At 43.0% G+C, this 22,634-nt stretch overlaps 1 protein-coding gene across 2 annotated transcripts in view; it reads left to right on the top strand.

Moving 5' to 3' along the window:
• The first annotated feature begins 12,878 nt into the window (after nucleotides 1–12,878).
• LOC147218713 (3-hydroxy-3-methylglutaryl-coenzyme A reductase-like) overlaps nucleotides 12,879–22,634 on the top strand; it is a 30,827-nt gene continuing 21,071 nt past the window's right edge. For both annotated transcript variants that reach the window (XM_086173405.1, XM_086173406.1), the window contains exons 1-9: nucleotides 12,879–13,014; nucleotides 14,667–14,838; nucleotides 19,698–19,809; nucleotides 19,898–19,985; nucleotides 20,269–20,353; nucleotides 20,440–20,545; nucleotides 21,295–21,401; nucleotides 21,491–21,610; nucleotides 21,697–21,857. In XM_086173405.1, the coding sequence (XP_086029531.1) occupies nucleotides 14,674–14,838; nucleotides 19,698–19,809; nucleotides 19,898–19,985; nucleotides 20,269–20,353; nucleotides 20,440–20,545; nucleotides 21,295–21,401; nucleotides 21,491–21,610; nucleotides 21,697–21,857 (944 nt within the window). In that variant the 5' untranslated portion in view covers nucleotides 12,879–13,014; nucleotides 14,667–14,673. The remainder of the gene's footprint in view (nucleotides 13,015–14,666; nucleotides 14,839–19,697; nucleotides 19,810–19,897; nucleotides 19,986–20,268; nucleotides 20,354–20,439; nucleotides 20,546–21,294; nucleotides 21,402–21,490; nucleotides 21,611–21,696; nucleotides 21,858–22,634) is intronic.

The raw sequence follows: 22,634 nt of genomic DNA on the forward strand, positions 1-22,634 counted from the left end.
CCGCCATGTCACCTGGTATGAGCGACTCATCAGGCAGGATGCCAACAGGGAGAGTGCAGAGCCTGTGACACCCAGACCCTTGAGGGTGGAGACAAGGATCTGGTGGTTGACTGTGTCGAATGCGACTGACAGGCCAAGAAGTATGAGCACAGACAAGAGAGAGGCTGCTCTCACTTTCTGCAGTGATTGTGACACAGCAAGGAGAGCCCTCTCTGTTGAGTGACCTACTTTGAACCCTGACTGAAGAGGGTCCAGGAGGTTGTTTTTGCTGAAGGAAGAGAGAGCTGGTTAAAGGCTGCACGCTCAAGTATTTTTTGAGAGAAGGGGTAGCAGGGAGACGGGTCTATGGTTTTTGATGTCAGATGTGCTGGTTTCTTGAGCACAGGGGTGACCCTCGCAGACTTAAAGGCAGATGGAAAGCAGCCTGTATGGAGAGATGTGTTGATGAGGTGAGATAGGAAGGGGAGAAGGTCTGTGCTATGGATTGTAAGAGGGGAAAGGGGACCGGGTCGGGGGAGGAGGTGGTCAGGTGGCTGGATGTTAGGAGTTTGAGGACATTGGGGGGAAGAGAGGGGTGAAGTGAGGTAGGGTAGGTTGAGGTGGTTTAGGAGGGGATGAAGAGGACGGGTTGGGGGGGGATAGTGAGTGGTGCAGTAGGTGCGGAGGGAGAAGAGGGGAGGGTGGCTGTTGAGCTGGTTGGATTGTGAGAGAAAGAGGATCTAATGTAATTTACTTCTTTTCGAAGAAGTTTGCGGAGTTGTCGGGAAGAAGGGAAGAGGTGGGAGGGGGAGGAGGGGGAGGAGGGGGTCGGATAAGTGTAGTGAAGGTTTTGAAGAGTTTCTTGGGATTAGATGCAGAGGAATTGAATTTTGGAGCGGCAGAAGGTGGCTTTCGCCGTTGAGAGAATGGAGGAGAAGGTGGATAGGAGCGATTGGAAATTCTGAGGGTCATCAGGAGTAGTGACTTCTTCCATTTGCGTTTGGCTGCTCTGAGGGTCCATCTGTCACTATGCACAGTGACAGATAGCCATGTACCTGGTGGGGTTGACCGAACAGGTCTGGAGGTGAGGGGGCAGAGTTTTCCACTACACCCTCACCACCAACCGCTGACACACCAGGGCCCCTGCTTACCAGTTTTGCAAAGGGGTGTGGCTGTGTACCCAGGACCTTCCACTGAGGGTCAACTCGAAGAAGCTGGCTCCCAGGTCTATCGGCCCCCTCGAGATCCAGATGGTCATCAACCTGGCAGGGGTTCAACTAGAGCTCACTAAGGGTCCACCCAACCTTCCATGTATTGAAGGGCAAACGTGTTTGCAAAGGTTCACTGGTGCCTGCTGCCCCGCCCCCATCTCCTCTTTGCCTAATTGACGAGGGACTCACCTATAAGGTGCGTTGCATCATCCACTACTGCCAACATAGTAGATACTGCAAGTATCTCATCAATTGGGCCATTACCTTACTCTGACGAAATCTTACACTGAATGGTTGCATAGTTTGGACAGTAGTTGCTGATAGTCAGCCTTAAACAGACTTTCAAATGATCATCAGTCATGGTGGGACAGTATTTTGATAGAGATCCTTGATTGGTTGAAAATTCATAATAATAGCACCAATGATTATAATAGTTTGTAGTTAAGAAACGGCTTAAGGTGTGATAAAGTGCGTGGTAATGTGTGATAAAACATAAAACATAATGTATAATAAAACCAGTAACAATGATAGACAAGACAGTGGTGAGACTAGCGATGCTGTATGTTTTACAGACAGTTGCAGTAAGGAAAAGATAGGAAGTAGAGCTGAAGGTAGCAGATATGAACTTATGAGGATGGACAGCATCAGGGATGAGTCCATCAGAGGGACAGCACATGTTTTGGAGATAAGATCAGAGAGACCAGACTGAGATGGTATGGTAATGTACCGAGGAGGGATCGTGATCATATTGATAGAAATTATGCTGCCAGCCAGGTGGCTGAGAGGAAGAAGTAAAGGGAAGATTCATGGATGGCGTGAAAAAAAAACAACAAGTTAGTTGGTGTGAGTGAATAAGGTTAAATTGAGGAGGCTGAATTCCTGAGGTGACCCTGAAGGGAAAAGCAATAAGAAAAAAAAGATGTTAAAAATATTATGAAATCAGCCAATTACATTAGTGGGCCTACATTTGGATTTGGCTGTAGAGTCAAGTGGTGAATGTTAAGGTGGTACACCAGTTTAGATAAGCCTATGCTGATCTGTTTCATGTGTATGTTAATGAGATCAAGGTGACAGAAGTATGTACCACTTCCTTCACTGAGATGGGGTTACATAAGAAGTGAGGTGAAGCCACTGTGCACCCCCAACTTCTGTCTGTCTCAGCAATTGTTGCTTTCTGTCTTGCATCCATCTTCCCATCCGGAGTTGCGTTGCGGGGGCAGCAGCCAGTGCATCCATCTTCCCCTGCTTATCCGGAGTTGCGTTGCGGGGGCAGCAGCCAGTGTAGTGAGGCCTAGACCTCCCTCTCCCCTGTCCCCCTGCCACATGTTCCAGCTCCTCTGTGGGGACCCCAAGGTGTTCCCAGGTCAGCCTGGAGACAAACTCCCTTCAGCGTGTCCTGGGTCTTCCCCGTGTTCTCCTCCCAAATGGACATCCCTGGAATACCTCCCCCGGGAGGCGCCCAGGAGGCATCCTGACCAGATGCCTGAGCCACCTCATCTGACTCCTCTCTACGTGGAAGAGCAGTGGCTCTACTCTGAGCTCCTCCTGGATGACTGAACTTCTCACCCTATTTCAAGGGAGAGTCCAGCCACCCTGCAAAGTAAACTAATTTCGGCCACTTGTATCTCGTTCTTTCGGTCACTACCCATAGCGTGTGACCATAGGTCAGGGTGGGAATGTAGATCAACCAGTAAATTGAGAGCTTCGCCTTTTGGCTCAGTTACCTCCCTCATTGTTTGTCGTGGTGAGCCACAACAGACAGTGTCCACATCACTACAGATGCCACACCAATCTGCCTGTTGATCTCCCGCTCCATCCTTCCCTCATTTCTCAACAAGATCCTGAGATACTTCAACTCCTCCTCTTTGGACATAAAAGTTATGAACAGAATAGATGACTAAGGGCAGCCCTGGTGGAGTCCAACACCAAAAATGGGTCCAACTTACAACCAACAATACGGACCAAGCTCCGACACTGATCATACAGGGACAAAACAGCCTGTATGGCGGGGTTTGGTACCTCATACTCCCGGAGCACCCCCCCGCAGGATTGCCCGCGGGACACGGTTGAATGTCTTCTCCAGATCCACAAAACACATGTAATCTAGTTGGGCAAACTCCCATGCCCCCTTGAGGACTCTGCCGAGGGTATAGAGCTGGTTCACTGTTCCACGACCAGGACGAAAACCTCACAGCTCCTTCTAGATCCGAGGTTCACTGACCCGGCGGACCCTCTTCTCCAGCCCCACTGAATAGACCTTACCAGGGAGGCTAAGGAGTGTGTTCCCCTGTAGTTGAAGCACACCCTCTGATCCCCCCTTTTTAAAAGGGGGCTCACTTACCCAGTCTGCCAGGCCAGTGGCACTGTCCCTGACATCCACACAATGCAGCAGAGGCGTGCCAGCCAGGACAGCTCTACAGCATCCAGGGCCTTGATAAACCCCGGGTGGACTTCATCCTCCCCCCCGGCCCCACTACTGAAAAGCTTTTTTAATGGCTTCAGCAAGTTCAGCCCCGGAAATAGGTGTGTCCGCTCCAGAGACCCCCTGACTCTGCTTCCACATTGGGAGGCGTTTCAACAGGGTTGGGGAGGTCTGTGAACTATTACTGCCACTGCTCCACAATGTCTTGGGTTGAGGTCAGCAGCGCCCCGCTCCCACAGCACACAGTGTTGACAGAGCAATGCTTCCCCCTCCTTACCCACCGGATGGTGGACCAGAATCTCCTTGATGCCCACTTGAAGTCGTTCTTCATGGACTCTCCAAACTCGGACCACGTCTTAGTTTTTTGCCTCGGCAACCACTGCTGGAGTCGACCAGTGGGTTTTAGAGTTGCCGCTTGACAAGCATTGACCACCTTATGGCCGCAGCTCCAGTCTGCCACCTTGAGAATGGAAGCACAGAACATGGCCCATTCGGACTCAATCTCCCCCTCTTCCCTCGGGAGGTGGTTGTAGGAGTTGAAACTTCTTCTGACAGGCTACTCTGCTAGACGTTCCCAGCGGACATTGATCTTATGTTTGGGTCAGCCAGGTCTGACCAGCATCCTCCCCCACCATCGGAGCCAGCTCACCACCAGCACATGTGGCCGCAAGTCCAATGACACGACCACAAGGTCAATCAAAGAACTGTGGCCTAAAGTGTGTTGGTGCCAAGTGCACATATGTCCATATGTGCACTTGGCACTTGGTGCACTTGGCACCAACACACCATAGACCTTTATGCCTGAAAATGGTGTTTGTTATGGACAATCCATGATGAGCACAGTAGTCTAATAACAAAACATGGCTCGGGCTCAGATCGGGGGGGGCATTCCTCCATATTACACCCTTCCAAGCTGCACTCTCGTTGCTGACGTGAGCCTCCCAGTAGAACAAAGGAGTCCCCGGTAGGAGCGCTCACTAGCAGCCCCTTTAGGGACCTCAAGAGGGGTGGGTAAACTTAACTGTTACTGGGTGCATAGCCACAAACGACAGTCAGAATCTGTCCCCCCCGAGGGTGGAGGGAGGCCACTCTCTCATCCACTGGGTTGAACCCCAACATGCAGGCACCAAGACAGGGGGCGATCAATATGCTCACACCTGCCCGGTGCCTCTCACTGGGGGCAACTCCAAAATAAAAAATTTGTCCAGCCTCTCTCAAGAGGCCTGGTTCCAGACCCTACGCAGTGCGTCAAAGTTAGTCCAACTATATCTTGTCAGAATCGGTCAGCCTCGCGCAACAGCTTGGGGTCCTTCCCCCTCAGAGAGGTGGCAAGGCCCTCTGCTCCTGCTACCGCCCAGCTGAGTGATGAATGGAGAGCACATATGTGGAAAAGAGGAAAAGAATATAATTTCAAAACCTTGTGGTGAAATTTGTTCTCTGCAATTGACCCATCATGGATGAACCATGAGCAGTCGGCTGCCATCCATTAGCACCAGGGATACAGTTAGGGGTTCAACAACTCTTAAACATGTAAGGAGGACCTGGGAATCAAACCAGGAATGTTTGGCTCCAAAGATGGTTGCTCTACCTCCTACACAATGCCACCTCTGAAGCAGGTTCAAGCAAGTTGGAATGGGCGGACAAACGTCTCAGGGGTACTATGGGATAGAAGACTATCGGCCAGAATAAAAGGAAAGGTGAGAACAGCAATGCTGTATGTTTCAGAAACAGTGACACTGACGAAGAGACAGGATGCAGAGCTGGAGATGGCAGAGAAGAAGATGTTGAGGTTCTCTCTGGGAGTGACCAGGATGGATAGCACCAGGAATTAGTCCATCAGAGGCACATGTTAGATGTTTTGGAGAGAAGGTCAGAGAACCCGGACTGAGATGGTTTGGTCATGTACAGAGGAGGGATATTGAATATATTGGTGGACAAATGCCGGAATTGGAACTGCCAATCAGGAGGTCTACAGGTAGACCAAAGAGAAGATTTATGGACGTAGTGAGAGAGGATATGATGGTTGATTCGTTGGGACAACCACTGGAGGGAAAAGCCGAAGACCAGGAGACCAAGTAGTAAGGCTAGAAGCTTAGGAACAGGCTTTAAGTTGTACTATTATGGTAGGAGGAGCTGAATGAGGAGTTTGTTAGGAATGTCTTAGGGGTGAAAAGAATGTCTGATAGACTTATGAGTCTGAAACTGGAAATTGAAGGTGTGATGCCCAATGCCCTGCAGGTGGGGTGTGAATTTGAAGAGAAGGAGAAGTTCTGGATAGAGTTAGATGAAGTGATGCAGAATATTCCTAGAAATGAGAGAGTGGTAATTGGTGCAGACTTCAATGGACATGAAGGTGAAGGTAATAGAGGGGATTAAGAACTGATGGGCAGATTTGGTATAGAGGATAGGAATGCAGAGGGACAGATGGTGGTAGATTTTGCAAAAAGGATGGAAATGGCTGTAGTGAACGCTTTTTTCCAGAAAAAACAGGAACATAGGGTAACATAGGGTAAGAGGTAGGAGCACGCAGGTAGACTACAGCTTGTATAGACGAGGTAACCAGAAAGAGATCAGTGACTGCAAAGTAGTTGTAGGTGAAAGTGTAGCCAGACAGCATAGGATGATGGTTTGTAGGATGACTCTGATGACAAAGAAGATGAAGAGGACAAAGGCAGAGCAGAGGACAAAGTGGTGGAAGCTGAAAAGGGAGGAGTGTTGTATGGTTTTCAGGGAGAAGTTGAGAAAGGATCTGGGTGGTCAGGGTGAGCTTCCAGATGATTGGACAACAACAGCTAGTGTTATCAGGGAGACAAGTAGAAGAGTACTTGGTGTGTCATCTGGAAGGAAAGTAGATAAGGAGATCTGGGGATCTGGAGAGAATGAGGAAGTGCAGGACTATATACAGAGAAAGCGGTCAACAAAGAAGAAGTGGGATACTGAGAGGACTGAAGAGAACAGACAGGAGTTCAGGGAGATACAACGTAAGGTAGAGATAGAGATAGCAAAGCCAAAACAATGGGTTTATGATGACTTGTATGCTCGGTTGGATAGTAAGGAGGGTGAGAATGATCTATACAGGTTGGCGAAACAGAGAGATAATGATGGAAAGGATGTACAACAGGTCCGGGTGATTAAGGATAGTATGTATTGACAGATACTAGAAGAGTGATGGGAAGATGGAAAGAGTACTTTGAAGAGATGATGAATGGGGAAAATGAAAGAGAGGCAAGGGTAGAAGAGGTGACTATTGTAGACAACAAAGTAGTAGAGATTAGTAAAAGGGAAGTGAGGAAAGCATTGAAGGGGATGAAGAGTGGAAAAGCAGTTGGTCCTGATGATATACCCGTGGAGGTGTGGAAGTGTCTAGTAGAGGCAGCGTTAGATTTTCTGACTTGATTATTCAACAGGATCTGAGAGAGTGAGAAGATGCCTGAAGAATGGAGACGAAGTGTGATGGTGCCGTTTTTTAAGAATAAAGGCGATGTGCAGAATTGCGGCAACTATAGAGGGATAATGTTGATGAGCCATACAATGAAGTTATGGGAAAGAGTAGTGGAAACTAGACTGAGAGCAGAAGTCAGCATTTGTCAACAGCAGCATGGCTTCATGTCTAGAAAGAGTACTACAGATGCAGTATTTGCTTTGAGAATGCTAATAGAGAAGTACAGAGAGGGCCAGAGGGAGCTGCATTGTGTTTTTGTAGACCTAGATATTAACATATGACAGGGTGCCGAGAGAGGAGCTCTGGTATTGTATGAGGAAGTCTGGAGTGGCAGAGAAGTATGTTAAACCGGTGCAGGACATGTATGCTAGCTGTGAGACATTGGTACGGTGTGCTGTAGGGGTAACAGAGAAGTTCAAGGTGGAAGTGGGACTCCATCAGGGATCAGCTCTGAGCTCCATCTTGTTCGCAATGGTGATGGACAGGCTGACAGATGAGCTTAGACAGGAGTCCCCATGGACCATAATGTTTGTGGATGACACTGTAATCTGTAGTGAGACCAGAGAACAGGTGGAGGAAAATCTAGAGAGGTGGAGGTATGCCCTGGAAAGGAGAGGAATGAAAGTTGGTCGCAGCAAGACAGAATATATGTGTGTGAATGAGAGGAACTCGGCTACAGGGAGTGGAGATCAAGGAGCTGGAGGATTTCAGGTACTTGGGGTCAACAGTCCAGAGCAATGGAGAGTGGAAAAGTGGTGAAGAGAGGGGTCCAAGCAGGTTGGAATGTCTGGAGAAAAGTGTCAGGGGTACTATGTGAAGGAGCTAGTGGTGGATTTCAGGAAACAAAGGACCCACCTCAATCCGGTCACCATCAGGGGTACAGAAGTGGACATTGTGGACACCTACAAGTACCTGGGTGTCCACTTGGACAATAAACTGGACTGGACTTTGAACACTAATGCCATCTTTAGGAAGGGTCAGAGCCGCCTGTTCTTCCTCAGGAGGCTCAGATCTTTCAATGTCTGCAGAACCATGCTGCAGATGTTTTACCACTCGGTGGTGTCCAGCGTCATCTTCTACACTGCTGTGTGCTGGGGCAGCAAGCTCAAGACAACTGACACCAACAGACTCAACAAGCTCATCAGGAGAGCTGGATCTGTACTGGGAGTGGAGCTGGAGTCTGTTGTGCAGGTGTCAGAGAGGAGGATGTTGAGGAAGCTCCTCAGCATCATGGCCAACGTCCATCACCCCCAGCATGCCACACTGTCAGAGCTCTTTCAGTCGTAGATTGATACCACCAAGGAGCTCCACTGAACGCCACAGGTGGTCTTTCCTACCTGAGGGTATCAGACTTTTTAATTCCTCTTCCTTCAGCCGAAGGGAATATTCAAATCTTTGTACTTTTTAAGACCTTAAAACACTTGATAGCCTAACTTTGACACTTTATATTTCATTATATTTCTTATTCTCCCTCCTTCCTACTATTATCTATTATTGTTATGTTTTACTTGAAACTCTGGCACAACAATTTCCTTCGGGATACATAAAGTTGTTCTTATTCTTATTCTTATTCTTAAAGTCTTTATATTTATCAACATGTATATACAAACTATTGTAGCACTCTTGCCTTTGAATAAATAATTATTACAGCACTCTTGCTTTTTGACTGTAGCCTCAATTAAAAAAAAATCTATTATTTAATTTTATTTTAGAGATTTTTTTCAAATTGTTATGCATATACATTTCAAAACATCCCCTTCAATATCCATTGAATTTTTTTTCTTGTCTTGAGGATCTCCTAACAGTATGTCCTGACAGTTGCTTCAGATGATGGATTGGAGGTATCTCAGCAGGTAGTTCCACATTATCTGTTCCTTTACCTGTTATGGTTTGTCCTTTGAGAAGATTTGGATTGTCCCATTACAGCACAGCTCCATTATCTCTCTGAATTGTGTATGACTTGGGCTGACCTTAGCTTTGGACTGTCCCTTTTTAGTCCAGTTGTTGTTGTTGCTGTTGTTGATGATGTTGTCTTTGGGCCTCAACTATGTACACGTACCCGTATCAATGTACAGTACAGATGTAGTTTATCATGCAGCTGAACAGTTTATAGATGTTGAATCTTCAGATATTTATGGTTCCAATGTGCCAGCCAATTACCCCTCAGAGACAAAAGGTGATTCTGATTCTGATTTTTCAACTAATCCGTCGGTCTGGGGAACATGTGGGCTTCATGTTGTGTGTTTAAAATTTCACTCTGGCAAACAATTCAAACTTTTCTTTTGAGAATTGAAGGCCATTATCAGTGGAAAAAGTCACTGGCAGAGAATACAAAGAATAATAGTCTTTTTCTCCAAGAGAATCTCTCCCCTGACATCAGGTCAGCAACTACTTTCTGGTTTAGTCTGTCTGGTAGCTTGATATTTATAAAGACGCAAAGTGGATTTTGACACTTCCTTAGTTACAAAATAATAAATTGCTGGCCAGAAGATCATTTCACATTCTATTTTCTTGTATTTCTCAAGTCTAAGATGTCTTTCTTGAATCCTCCCTGCCTTTTTCAGAAGAAAGTACTCCTTAGAGCCATTTCCATCCTTTTTGCCAGGTCTATCGGCATCTGTCCCTTCAAAACTGCTCATTACGTCTTCATCATCTGTTTCCTTCACCGACATGTCCCTATAAGTCTCCACCAATAAGGAACCAATAGAACAGGGCTACTATAGGTCAAAGAAGGAGAGGAGGAAGGCATGTTTTTTTTTCTTCAAATCATGGTGCGTTTTATTTGATTATAAGTTTTTTTTGTTTTTTTTTATTGAACATAAATAGTACACACAAATATACATATGTACAAATAAACATGGCAAGGTAGAACTGAATGTCAATGAAACAACCAGGGATGAGGAAGCAAAGGACATAAGGACATTTGGTCTGTATGTAATCAGAAGTTGATAGAGTTAACAGTTTGTGAGAAATGTATAATGCCAGACAAAAAAAAAGAAATTAAAAGGAAATAATTAAATAAATAGATAGACAAATAAAATTAAAATGAAAGGGGAAGAAAGAAAAAAAAAAAAAAAAACTTGCAAGGGGAATATAACATGTAATTAAGTTGGCGGTTCACAGGGAATCTCAGACATCAAACTGTATATTTTTTGGTTTTTGGATTTTTCCATAAGTTTTAAGGATTTTTCATATAATTCAAAATCGTTTATGAAGAATTAAAATTTGGGGAACATTTTTGCATTCTGTTTTTGTGAATTAAGAACTTGGCCAGGCCTAAAATAACATTGACACAGAGTTCATCTCTTTTGTTGCTTAAAAGTAAACCAAATGTTATGTCATCTCTTGAGAAGGAAACTGGTGACGATGGAAAATTATCTTTAACCCATTTTTGAGTTTTAGCCCAAAAGCCCTGTACTTTTTCGCATGAGAAAAATATATGGTCAGTGTTTTCAATGTTGTCTTCACAAAATGTACAAATATTATCTTCAAAATTAAAGCGTACCCTCAATAATTCCTTAGATGGGTAGATGTCATTCATAATTTTGAAGTGGGTCTCTTTTGCCTTGGGGGGTATGGGTAGAGTCAGATACATAGTTTGCAGCGTGGCAATCGATTCCTTATCAAATTTATTTAAAATATAATTTTTGTTTTGACGTCTGGGGAATAAGTTTTCTGTGAAACATTTCGTAAAGGAGTTGCTGCACTTTCTGTCCAGAATTGAGATTCCCTGGAGTGATAGTTGGGGTAACTGTGGTTGTGTGTTTTGGTGCGTCATTATATTTTTGGTGAGGAATACAAATTGTCGCGGCAGTGCGTTACGTAACTTTATGAACTCTAATATGGGAGGGTTAAAGCTGTGTTTAGTACAGAATTGTTCATAGTCCAGGAGACTGCCATTGTCATCCATCAAGTCAATTATTGACCATATACCTTTCTCAAACTATTCCTTGGAAAACAGAGATTTGTTGCGATGCAGTACATATCTATTGTTCCAAATTATTGTACCGTGTGGTGAGAAATTGTGTACATATATCATTTTCCAGTATAACAATATTTGTTTATGGAACTCTGAGAATTTGACAGGAATCTTGTTGATATCAAAGCAGAAGCAGAAGACTTAGGCCACCGACTTTGTTGAATAAGTAGTTTGGAATAAAATACCAGAAAGAATGATGATGCTTGATCCAGGATTTCAACCAGTTCACCTTCAATGTCCCATTCAGGCAGTCCAACTCTATCACTTTCAGCCCTCATTCTCTTGTTTCTTTCACCATATGTGATTTTTTTAGATAGTGAGGTCTAGCTTAGGTTCCTCCAGCTTAAGTTGAAATTTATTTGGTAATTAGATTTTAGGAGGAAGGCATGCTAGGAAGCAGAGCGAGAAGAGGAAAGGCAAGAGTCTGGGACTGAGAGTAGGGACTTTGATTCCCTGCTCTCAGTCCCAGACTCTTGCCTTTCCTCAAAATTAAAATGAAAAATAAGTAAAACAAAGTGCATTTTCATTTTCATGTCCCGCCACGCAAAAAAGTATCAAAATACAATTTGGATTTGCAGTCCAGCGGCGCAGGGGAGTGACGTCAGTGGCCGACCTTTCGGCTTGTTTGGGCACTAGAATACAACACTTTGCTGTTGAACTGCCAGCTGATCGCCTAGACTTGTTTGCATGGCACTCCCTAACGTTGTTACGCAAATCATACAATTACGGGACCAAGTAGAGTTGCAGAAAACCAATGAATCGGATGCCCATGACAGACTTGAGCAGACTATAGAGAGCTTGGTTGAATACTCTGCCCTAACAGACACCATTATCAACGACGTTGCCAGAGGTAGCCTCTTGTCTGTCCTTCAACAACTCGATGCGGTAGTGCCTGGAATCAGCAAAGTAACGGACACAGCAGAGCTGTCGGCAAGAAGCGGGGGTTAGCTAAAGGAAACGTCGTTGATCACTGTATCACGCACATTTTTCAATTACGGAACCAGATAGAATTGCAGACAATTCCTGAATCGGATTCCGTGACAGACCTGAGGAGATTATAGAGAGACAGAGTTACCTTTATCTACCTTAATCACGGTACGTTTTGATCACATCAACAGGGAAGCTGATGGCCGGGCATCCCCTTCCCGGATCCACCGCATCGAGTTGAAGGACTGAGAAGATGCTTGTTGGGGAAGAGTATTTAGCAAGCTCTCTATAATATGCCCAGGTCTGTCACGGGCATCCAATTCACAAATTGTCTGGGAGGGGGAGAGTGCCAAGGGAGTGGATTCTTATCAGCGGTCAGCTTGCGGCTAAACAGCCGGGTGTGCGCCGTCTTTTAGTTGCCAAACTAACAGCGAAGAAGTAGAGTGTGCTCTGACGTCATCCATATGCGCCTTTCGGGATTGCGAACCTAAATTTAATTTTGATACCTTTTTTGCGCGGCGATACATGGAAATAAGAAAGAAGTGTGTTTTGTTTTCTTTTTATCTCTTTTATTGTGTCAAAGAATGTGCGATCTGAGGAAGAAAATGCAGTTTGGATTACTTATTGCTCATTTTATTTATGTGTCACAGTCTGAAAATGAAAAAACAACATGTATCACATGCATTCGCATTTTAGTCTGAATTATGATACATATATGCTTCCATACTTTCTGTCATAGAATTAGTTACTCCTCAACAAACCGGGGCATTTTTTTAGACCTCGGTGGTGAGATTAGGCGTCCTCGCTTCTAGCCGCGCCTCTGTACCACTGTCACCAAGGAAACGGGGCGTGTTCAATACGCCGTGAAGCAGGTGGCGAGCGTGATTGGCTGATGGGTCGTATGATGTAGTACCGTGCCATCGTTCCATCGGACCTCACGAAGCCTCACAATCCGCTCGATGGGATTCTAGATCCAATCAGACAGGGCCATCCCATACCTTGAGACTGGAGTTACTCGTTCGGCACGGCCATCCCACTCAGAGACCAGCAAAAGGTAAGTCTAGCAAAAAGCCAGCTTGTGCCCCGATTTACTGTATAATCTATTGAAAATGGTTGTTCTCTTGCAGTTTACATTTACTGTCACTGCGGAGGAAAGTAGTCAGACTAGCGGATGCATCACAGGATTGTAGACGAAGTGAGACTGAATAGATTGTCGCGAGAAATACGACGGAAAAAGTCCCACTCCAATAGATGACTGAACAAGAAATAAATTGTATTAATTTTTTTCAGAAAAAATGCAAGTGAATCTTGGAAGCCATATGCATACGCAGGCTGTACTTTAATATTTTTCCTAAGATAACCTTATGCAAGTCATAGCTTTTTTTAATGAAAGTAGTAGACGCATCAAAATTTGTCCCTAATCGTTAATCCAACAGTCGCTCATGTTCCAAAACAAATACAATATTAATTATGAATAGATTTAAAAATTGTAAAATTTTTATGAAACCCAAGATGGTTCTATAATCCATAATCCACAACCAAAAGATTACTTCAAAAAATAAGAAAACGAAAAATAATGAATTTCGATGTGCAGGAATTTGAAATATTCGCCTTTTTTTCTTTAAATATAATGGGGATTATTAAAGTGCAACGTTTACATGTATAGGTATTATTTAATGATACTGGATTTTTTTTATTAGAAACTATAAATCAAAGGCTTTTTTTTTAACATTTTTATATAGCAAATTGAAAAATGTCATAAACCAAGATATTCGGATTCTTTCTGATTATGTTAATTCAGTGTTAGTTACCTTTTTTCCCTTGGCATGATTAAAAAAAAATCCACAGAAAAAAAAAACGTTTTCTGCGTAATTTAAAAGAACATCTGAACATATAATTTAATACAGAATGTTGAAAGTCAAATTTTTGTTTTATCTAAACAAAGTTGAACGTTAGGAAAATCACTCAAGTAAGCAATTCTTTTTATTGTTTTAAAAAAATGTTTTTCCGTCTTGATTTTTCTTCTAGATATTTAATTAATAACCCAAATGTCAAACTAAATCATAGAAACTATGTAGTAGATGAATATCTATTTCCCTTATTGTTTGAAGAGTTTTGGTAGCTGCTTTTTTCGGTTCTATTGTTTTTCATTGACATAGGTCTCTTACTTGATTCAAGTTAGTCGAAACTAGTTATAACATATTATCTTGCAGATATATAAGCTTTTTTTTTATAAGACATTACTTCTTTAATTTACTATAATTTCTAAATATTGGTTTTGGGAATATTTTGAGTGGACGGTAACTTGTCACAATTTTGAGAATGTTCATTGGGAATATATAAACAGTAATTAGCTAGCTTTTAAAATAATTTCACATTTACAAGTATTAAGAAAAGATGACAAAAAACAATTTATATTAAGTAATGTTAATGTCTGTGCCTTTTATTTTTGTCACTTTCAATATAATATTGCTGATTATTTCTTTGTAGATTTTTGCTTTTTTTTTTTTACCAGAACGCTTACATTTAAAATAATTTATGCTTAAATTCCAATTTTTGACTTTCTGATAATCCTCTCATCCCCTTCTACCTGTATGTAGCCACCCTCTGAACACTGTTTGGGAAACATTGCTTTTAAAAAAAAAACAAAAACAGGACAATAGTAACTTTAACACATTGTGTGCCCTTCCTTGTGTTACCCACTAGCACCACGATGCTGACCCGTCTGTTCCGGATGCACGGCCTTCTGGTGGCCTCCCACCCCTGGGAATTCATTGTCAGTACTGTCACACTCACCATCTGCATGATGTCCATGAATATGTTCACTGGTAATGACCAGATCTGCGGTTGGAATTTTGACTGTCCAAAAACTGAGGAGGTGAGCTTATTCATTATTTGCCAGAGGTCTTTCGATTGATTTAAAGTTTCACAAAAATGGTACCTGTGTATACTTAAATGCAGTGGTGGGCCACCAGGGCCTGCTAGGCCTTCTCTTCTGGCCTAAAAAAATATCAGAATCACAGATGTAAATTATATTTTGTCCAGGAATACTTATTAAATAATTCGAATTGTCTGTTCACTTCCTTTCATAGCTTTTCTCCGGGTTGTCCAGACATGCATTTTCATATTAAAGCAATCAACCAATCATATTTCAGCCATCATCTGTTGCCAGGCAGGGTCAAATTCAAAGAAATCTGCCTGGGGGTGTGGGGTGGGGTGGGGGGCTGCAAGCCCTTTATGCAAAAAACTAAGCGTTGATGATGCTGTTGCTTCCACCAATCAGATTTTGAGTTGGCTGCATCTAAGCCCTCTAGCAGGCTACAGCAACTTCAGCATATTCACACCCTCTGATTGGACAGTCAGAGAGTGGACCAGTGCATTAGCAAAGAGAAGTGTACTAGCCAGCTGCAAACAGAAATATAGTTGTGTTTCTTTAATATCAGTTTTGTCAACCCGCAATGGCTGCAGGAGGAGAAGAAACGGACTTAGTTGCTAATGTATTGTTAAAGCAATTTTCTAGATGGGAGTTTTGAAGAAAAGCTGGGCATAGTAAAGAAAGGTCGGGCAACACCTAAGCTAGTGAACCTGTCACAACCAGGAAAAGGATTTGTCTGACATTTTCAAGCCACAAACTATGACCAGGGCCCTGGCTCACAGGATCCGAGGTACACTGCAAATAATTGACAGGATAATTGAACTCTTTTTGAGGAAAGAAAGGAGGATGGATTTTGTCTACAAATGGTCAAAATTTTTGGTGAGTAAAATGCTGCTTGTTTCCTAAATAATACTGAAAGTTTATAAGGTTATTATTGGCATTTTTTATGTAACACAGCTGTTTGATATAAAGTCATTTATTGTGGCTACTGTCTGTTTTTGTGGCTCCCCCACCGGGACTGGACTTTGTTGTCCTAGTGTGTTCTGATTTCATTCAGGGAAAAACGTCACAATGGTCAGGAACTGATCAAGCAAGAATGGTTTATTCAAAGTCAGGAAATACACTAACGAGATATCCTGGGCCAGAATGAATGTCACCTCGAGAGGATCGTTCACCCCCTCTGCACACCCGCTGAGAGCGTCCAGCGGATGTGCAGGTGAGGAGGTTCTGGCCCAAGGGGCGTGGTCATTTTATACCATTTTATACCTAATAAGGACCTGTTTTACACACTCTTGGAATTTGGGCAGTTGGGGTGCCGGGCGCGCCCCGGGTGCGATTAGGCGCGAGGTTGTACGTGGAAGAGTGCAGAGCTGGGCATCCCTTTGTTGTCACGTGATGCATTACCGCGGACGAATTTTAACACCACACGAGTTATCTATCTGCGATGCACCTCTCTTTATACTTCATTTCTGCATAATAAGATGTTTTTTTTATAACCATAAACCAATTATTTGGGGGTGGATGGATTCAGAGCATTATTGAAGGCCTAGGTGTGAAATGCATGGCCTGCCACTTCTTAAATGTAGTCCTATATACACCTAAACTGTATCTCTTCTCAACTGACCAGGTAGCTCAGTGACTTTATCCATTGGTGCAGAGATCAGAAGGGTGAGGATTCAAAAGAGAGCTGGTACTCAGTAGGTAAATGATAGTGAGATGTGGAAGGGAGTGATTGGGAGGACTGGCACCCCAATCTGCACCCGAGTCTTGGCTCCAGCACTCCAATGACCAGTTTGTTAATAAATTCTTGTTAAAATCCTTTTATTGTTGTAACTGAACTTGATTTTCTTCCCTTAAAAATGTTTCCCCTCTTATGGAATTGACCACAACCTCGATGACTGAAGCTGAAACTCCATGGACATCATGATGTTGAACTTTGTGATTCTGTCATCTGACTTGCAGCTGCATGATCTGGACACTCACTCAGGTTAACAGAGGTGTTGTAACTTGGTGTTGAGTTGGCTGCGATGGTAGAGGAGGATACTGGTCAGGCCTTGCAGACCAGACTTATTGTGAGGGTCTGTTAAGAATGTCTGTCAAAGTCCCTGTTGAGGAGTTTCAAATCCCACCTCTGGTTGAACTTCTGCTATGTCCCGGGACAGTAGGGTACATAAAGTCCAAGTGGGCCATGTTCCATGCCTCCATTGGTGAGGCAGCAGACTGGAGCTATAGTTGTAAGGTGGTTGGTGCCTGTTGGGGCAGTGAGCCCTGAACTACTTGGTTGACATCGACAGTGAGGGATACCGTCAAACTGAAAGAGTCCAATCAAGCCTTTTTGGCCTGTGGGGCTCCAGAGGCAGTTAACAGGTACTGGCAGGCCATGTGGCTTTGGTAGGTCACCAAGGGAAATACGATGGAGGAGTTAAGTGAGGCCATGGAGAACTCTGGATTGGTGAACCAGGCTCATGATCTCCCTCTTTAGAAAAGGGGGATTGCAAGGTGTGCTCTTAACTACAGTGGAATCCCTCTCCCTGGTCTTCCTGGAAAGGACTATTCCGGGATGCTGGAGAGGAGGGTCCAGCAGATGGCTTCAGGAGGAGCAGTGTGGTTTTCCTCCTGATCATGGAACAGCATACCAGCTCTACATCCATTACATGGTCCTTGAGAGGGCATGGGAGTTTGCCTAACCAGTCTACATGTATTTTGTGGATTTGGAAAAGGTATTCTGTAGTGTCCCTCGGGGAGTCCTCTCTGGGGTGCTCTGGGAGACTGGGGTAATACAAGGTATTTGGATCCTGTATGACTGTTGTCAGAGCCTGGTCCGCATTGCTGACAATTAGTCAGATTTGTTTCCAGTGAGGATTGGAATCCGTCAGGACTGCCCTTTGTTTTTGATTCTGTTGATAATCTTTATGGACAGAGTTTCCAGACACAACCAAGGTGTCAAGGGAATCTGGCTGGGTGACCTCAGGATTGGGTCTCTTCTTTTTGCAGATGATGTGATCCTGTTGGCCTTATCAAACCATAGTCTTGCTACTGAAGCGGTTAGCAGCTGAATGTGAGGCAGCTTGGATGAAAATCAGAACACTGAAATCTGATGCCATAGGCCTCAGCTAGGAGAAGGTGGCGTGCCCCTTACAGGTTGAGGATTAGCCAACCCCAAATGGAGGAGTTCAAGTATCTCAGGGTCTCTTGGAGATTGAGGGAAGAATGGAACGGGAGACTGACAGGTGGATCGGCACAGTGTGCAATAATACAGATTGTGCATTGGTTTGTCATGATAAAGAAAGAAATGAGCTGTAAGACCCAGCTCTCGATACTGGTTGATCGACATTCCTGCCCTTACTTATGGCCTTGAGCTGTGGGTAGTGAACTGCCAAAAATAAGTTTCCTCCACAGGTTGGCTCTCCTTTAGAGAGAGGGTGAGGAGCCTGGATATCTGGGAGGGCCACAGAGTAGAGCCTCTGCTCCTCTTCATGGGGAGGTGCCAGATGAGGGGGGCTCAGGCATCTGGTCAGGAGGCCTCCGAGACACCTCCTTGGTGGGTGTTCCAAGTATGACCAATAGGGAGGAGGCCCTGGGGAAGACCCAGGACATGCTGGAGGGAGTGTTTCTCAGCTGGCCTGGGAAGGCCTTGGGATTCCCCCATAAGAGCTCGACAAAATGGATGAGAGGGAAATCTGGACCTTTCTGTTTTGTAAGCTGCCCGCTGTGACCTGGCCCCAAATTAGGGGTAGAAAATTGAGTAATGGAAGGAAAACCAAAAGGGATTTGTTTTTAGTGCTTGTGGGCCACACTGTGAATTCTAATGCAAAAAGTTAGATTCCTGTGATGACACAGGAATAGTGGGCCAAGGGATGATTTTCAGAAATCCCATACAATTTTAAACTGACCAAAGTAGTCGTAATTAGCCACCTATTTTACAATAGATAAATTCATATTATAAATACACACCTTTTTTTAATCAGAATTTCTCTAAATAGCTTGTCAATATTGAATTGTTCATGAAAGATTTTAATCACATTTTTCCATCAGCACAACAGGTTAATGATTTTAAAATTAACATTAGATGTCCACTACGAAATGGACGTTCATGAAATAGACATTCAGATCGGAAATTCCTGAAAAACAACCTCAAAATTCTTTCATATGTGCTGAGCGAATCTGATTTAATTACTTAAAAGAGGAGATCTTTGACACACCGTAAGTCACCTCTTAAAACACAGATTAGATATCACATCTACTGTGGTAAATTCATTGAAGGTTCGGTGTCTTGTGAATATCCAGTAAGACCCTTGACCCCAGAAGCAGTTTTTTGATCTTGACTGTTTTTAATTTGTACCAGACGTGATCATGTTCAGTTGATGTTGTGTGAAATATTGAAAATATCAGCTTGATTAAACATTTATTTTTAGTAATGGAACAAAAATATACAGAAGTAACATAATCATGATAAACATTCTTTTGTTGTCACATCTATTTTCCAGTAAAATGTCACATTAATAGGGTCCAGTCTTCATCACCTTGTTCAGAGGACAACAGTTGTATATTTAAGAACATAATCATATTTTAGAGCATTGACTTGAAAATTCAGCAATTTTGATGATGGTTGGCTAACACTTATCATAGAATATCTTTTGCAGAACAGGTGCCTCAGTTAGTTACAGATCAAACAAGATATGTGTTCTCATCTGACTGGAGAGCTGTCAAAAAGACTGTTAGTTCCAAAAAGAGGGGTTTAAAAACTCTGGGCAGGGATTTACTTCTTGTGACCCTTGTTCTAGTATGTGAATGGAGGACATTTTCCCTTCTCCTTTTATTCTGATTTTGTGTTTTTCTTCTTACTTCTCAATCTTTCACAGCAAATTCTGAGCAGTGACATCATCATTCTGACCATCACACGCTGCATTGCCATTGTGTATATTTACTTCCAGTTCCAGAACTTGAGACAACTGGGGTCAAAATATATTCTAGGTAAAATTTTATTATCTTACCAGCTAAGAAAAAAAAACAAATAACTGACCCAATTTAACTAAATTGCACCTGAACTTTCATCTTACAGGTATCGCTGGACTTTTCACCATCTTTTCCAGCTTCGTCTTCAGCACAGTGGTCATTCATTTTCTTGATAAAGAACTAACTGGTCTCAAGTAGGTACATCTTCATATTAGTTACTCCAATAGAAAGACCTGCCGATAACTCCAGGCACTTTGGAGCTTGTTCTCCAATTAAGTCTCTAGAATAAGGCTTTAACAAGAGTTTAAAATAGCCCTTATGTGTCTTGTTAACAATGGTTATGTCACACTCCCTTTATCATTTTATATTAGTTCCAGCACTTGACTTCCCTTCAGACTTCTGTGTCGTTTTAAGGTTACAGAAAAGGGGCAATAAGGGCATTTTGGCCTAAGCAGTTGTTTATTGCTTTGTTTCCAGTGAAGCTCTGCCATTCTTCCTCCTGCTTATTGACCTCTCCAAAGCCTGCGCCCTTGCCAAATTTGCCCTCAGTTCCAGTTCTCAGGTAAAAAAGAATATGCCAGTTATATCATTTATAACACAGGGTATAAAATAACAACAAATATTGCAGAATGATTTTTAACTCTTCAGGATGAAGTCAGGAACAACATTGCTCGTGGTATGGCTGTGCTCGGCCCAACTTTCACCTTAGATGCCTCGGTGGAGTGTTTAGTCATTGGAGTGGGAACCATGTCAGGTAATTGGATACATTGATTATATGATCTGCAGTTGTATTTTTTTTATTGGTCCCAATGAAGAATTGTTGATAACGGTCTCATTTGAATTAAACAAAAGTAAGGAAAACCTACTGTAAGGTGAAATGTGTATTTTCTACCAATCATAGTTTTGGTCCTTTTGTTAATCATGACAAAGAAAAAGCAACATTCCATTTGTAGGTAATTGTAAATCACAAGTCTATTGAGAAAACCAATCACTGTTGTCTCTACACATTTTCATTAGGTATACAGCATATATTAATGATAATCATTTTTCTAGTGTTCTAGTGTCCTTCCTGGGGGTCTGCTTACTTCATACTATAATAATATTACTATTGAAAGCCAATGTTGTTGACTATTGATGCATAGATGATGCCCTCAGATTAACAGTGCAGCATAAGTAATAGATAAATGTTAACTAATTTTTTTTTTTACACTGAAGAAAAAAGTGAAAAACAAGAATATTTATTGTGTCGTGCTGTAACCCTGTGGTGGAATTTGAGCTGCATGTATGATCTGCCTTGCGCTCTTTCGTCAGGGCCAGTTCTGTTTTTGATTTTGTCTCATAATATGTATTATATAGGTGCCATAAATTTAAAAGAAGGTGTAAACTATAAACATATCCCAAGACACTCAATTCCCCACCATGTAACGAAGAACTTGCAATGATTAGTGACGTCAGCATTGTTCTGTAGTTGTCAGGTCTTGACTGTCCTCCAATGTCTATTAGGTGTCCGTCAGCTGGAAATTATGTGCGTCTTTGGCTGCATGTCTGTCCTGGCAAACTACTTTGTCTTCATGACCTTTTTCCCTGCCTGTGTATCACTAGTACTGGAGGTAAGGCTTCATGTATCCCTGTGTGCTGATTTGTATGATATGATTCTCATTTTCATCAATGATTATGTGTGGTTACTGCGTGTTTGTAGTTGTCCCGTGAAAGTCAGGAGGGCCATCCCATCTGGCAGCTGAGCCATTTCTCTAGAGTGATGGAGGAGGAGGAGGACAACAAGCCCAATCCTGTCACCCAAAGGGTCAAAATGATCATGGTAGCATCTCACGCCTCTTTATTTATTTTTCCTTCTTCCGTTTCTTTTTCAATGAATCTAAGATGCTGTCAATACTCTCTGCTCAGTCTCTGGGTTTGGTCATGGTTCATGCACATAGCCGGTGGATTTCTGAGCCTCTGACAATCAACACTACAATGGGCATCACACAGGAGGACATGGAGCTTGACCAGGTGTCCCCCCGGAGGATTGAGCCAGAGAAACCCCTCTGGCACTTCTACTTAACCAGGTTAACAGTCTCTTGTCCCAGTTTAGTCTGGACCTTGTGACAGATTATCTGTCAAGCAGCAGGCATCACATTGCTGCACATATATGGAATATATTACTCCAAGGCCATGGATGAAATAATATATTGGTATTGAGTATTTTTCTTCACTCTAGCCTCTTTAAGTGAGTTTTGAATTTCATTGATTTTGAAGAGGAGTCTGTGCTGCTAAAGGTGCATTCAGCAATTCACAAATCATATCAAAAATCTGAAGTGGTGAAGAAATAGAGGAAAATTATGTTTTGTACATTTTTTGTAAAAAATCGTCCCTTTTAAATGGTGACAGTGTAAAAGATGTCAGGGACATGGACTCAAGTCAGAGGTCATGACAATGGTCAGGACTACAAAAGTGTAAAAGACATTTCACTTTGACAAATCTACATTCCTATACATTTTTATAAATAAACGAGTCAGTTGATGACCAATGAGCACGATTGCAAATACCGAATTTTCTGCAGTGTAAGGTGCAGCTAAAAGCCTTTAATTTTCTCAAAAACAGACAGTGCACCTTATAATCTGATGCGCCTTATATATGGATCAATATTGGTTAATTATGGCTACCAATGTCAGGGGGCGTCACTGCATTAGCAGCGGTAAAAACGGTCAAGGGGAATTCCAGTCCCACATCACTTCTGTGTGTATAAAGACCCCAAAATGGCCCCTTTATAGAGACACGCTTATGACGCAGAGTTCAAATTTAAGCTGATCAATCACACGGTAGAACACGGGAATAGAGCAGCA

This window comes from Fistularia commersonii, chromosome 26 (assembly GCF_037954325.1).
Source record: "Fistularia commersonii isolate RoL2024-O1a breed Wild chromosome 26, RoL_Fcom_v1.0, whole genome shotgun sequence".
NCBI classification, from domain to species: Eukaryota; Metazoa; Chordata; class Actinopteri; order Syngnathiformes; family Fistulariidae; genus Fistularia; species Fistularia commersonii.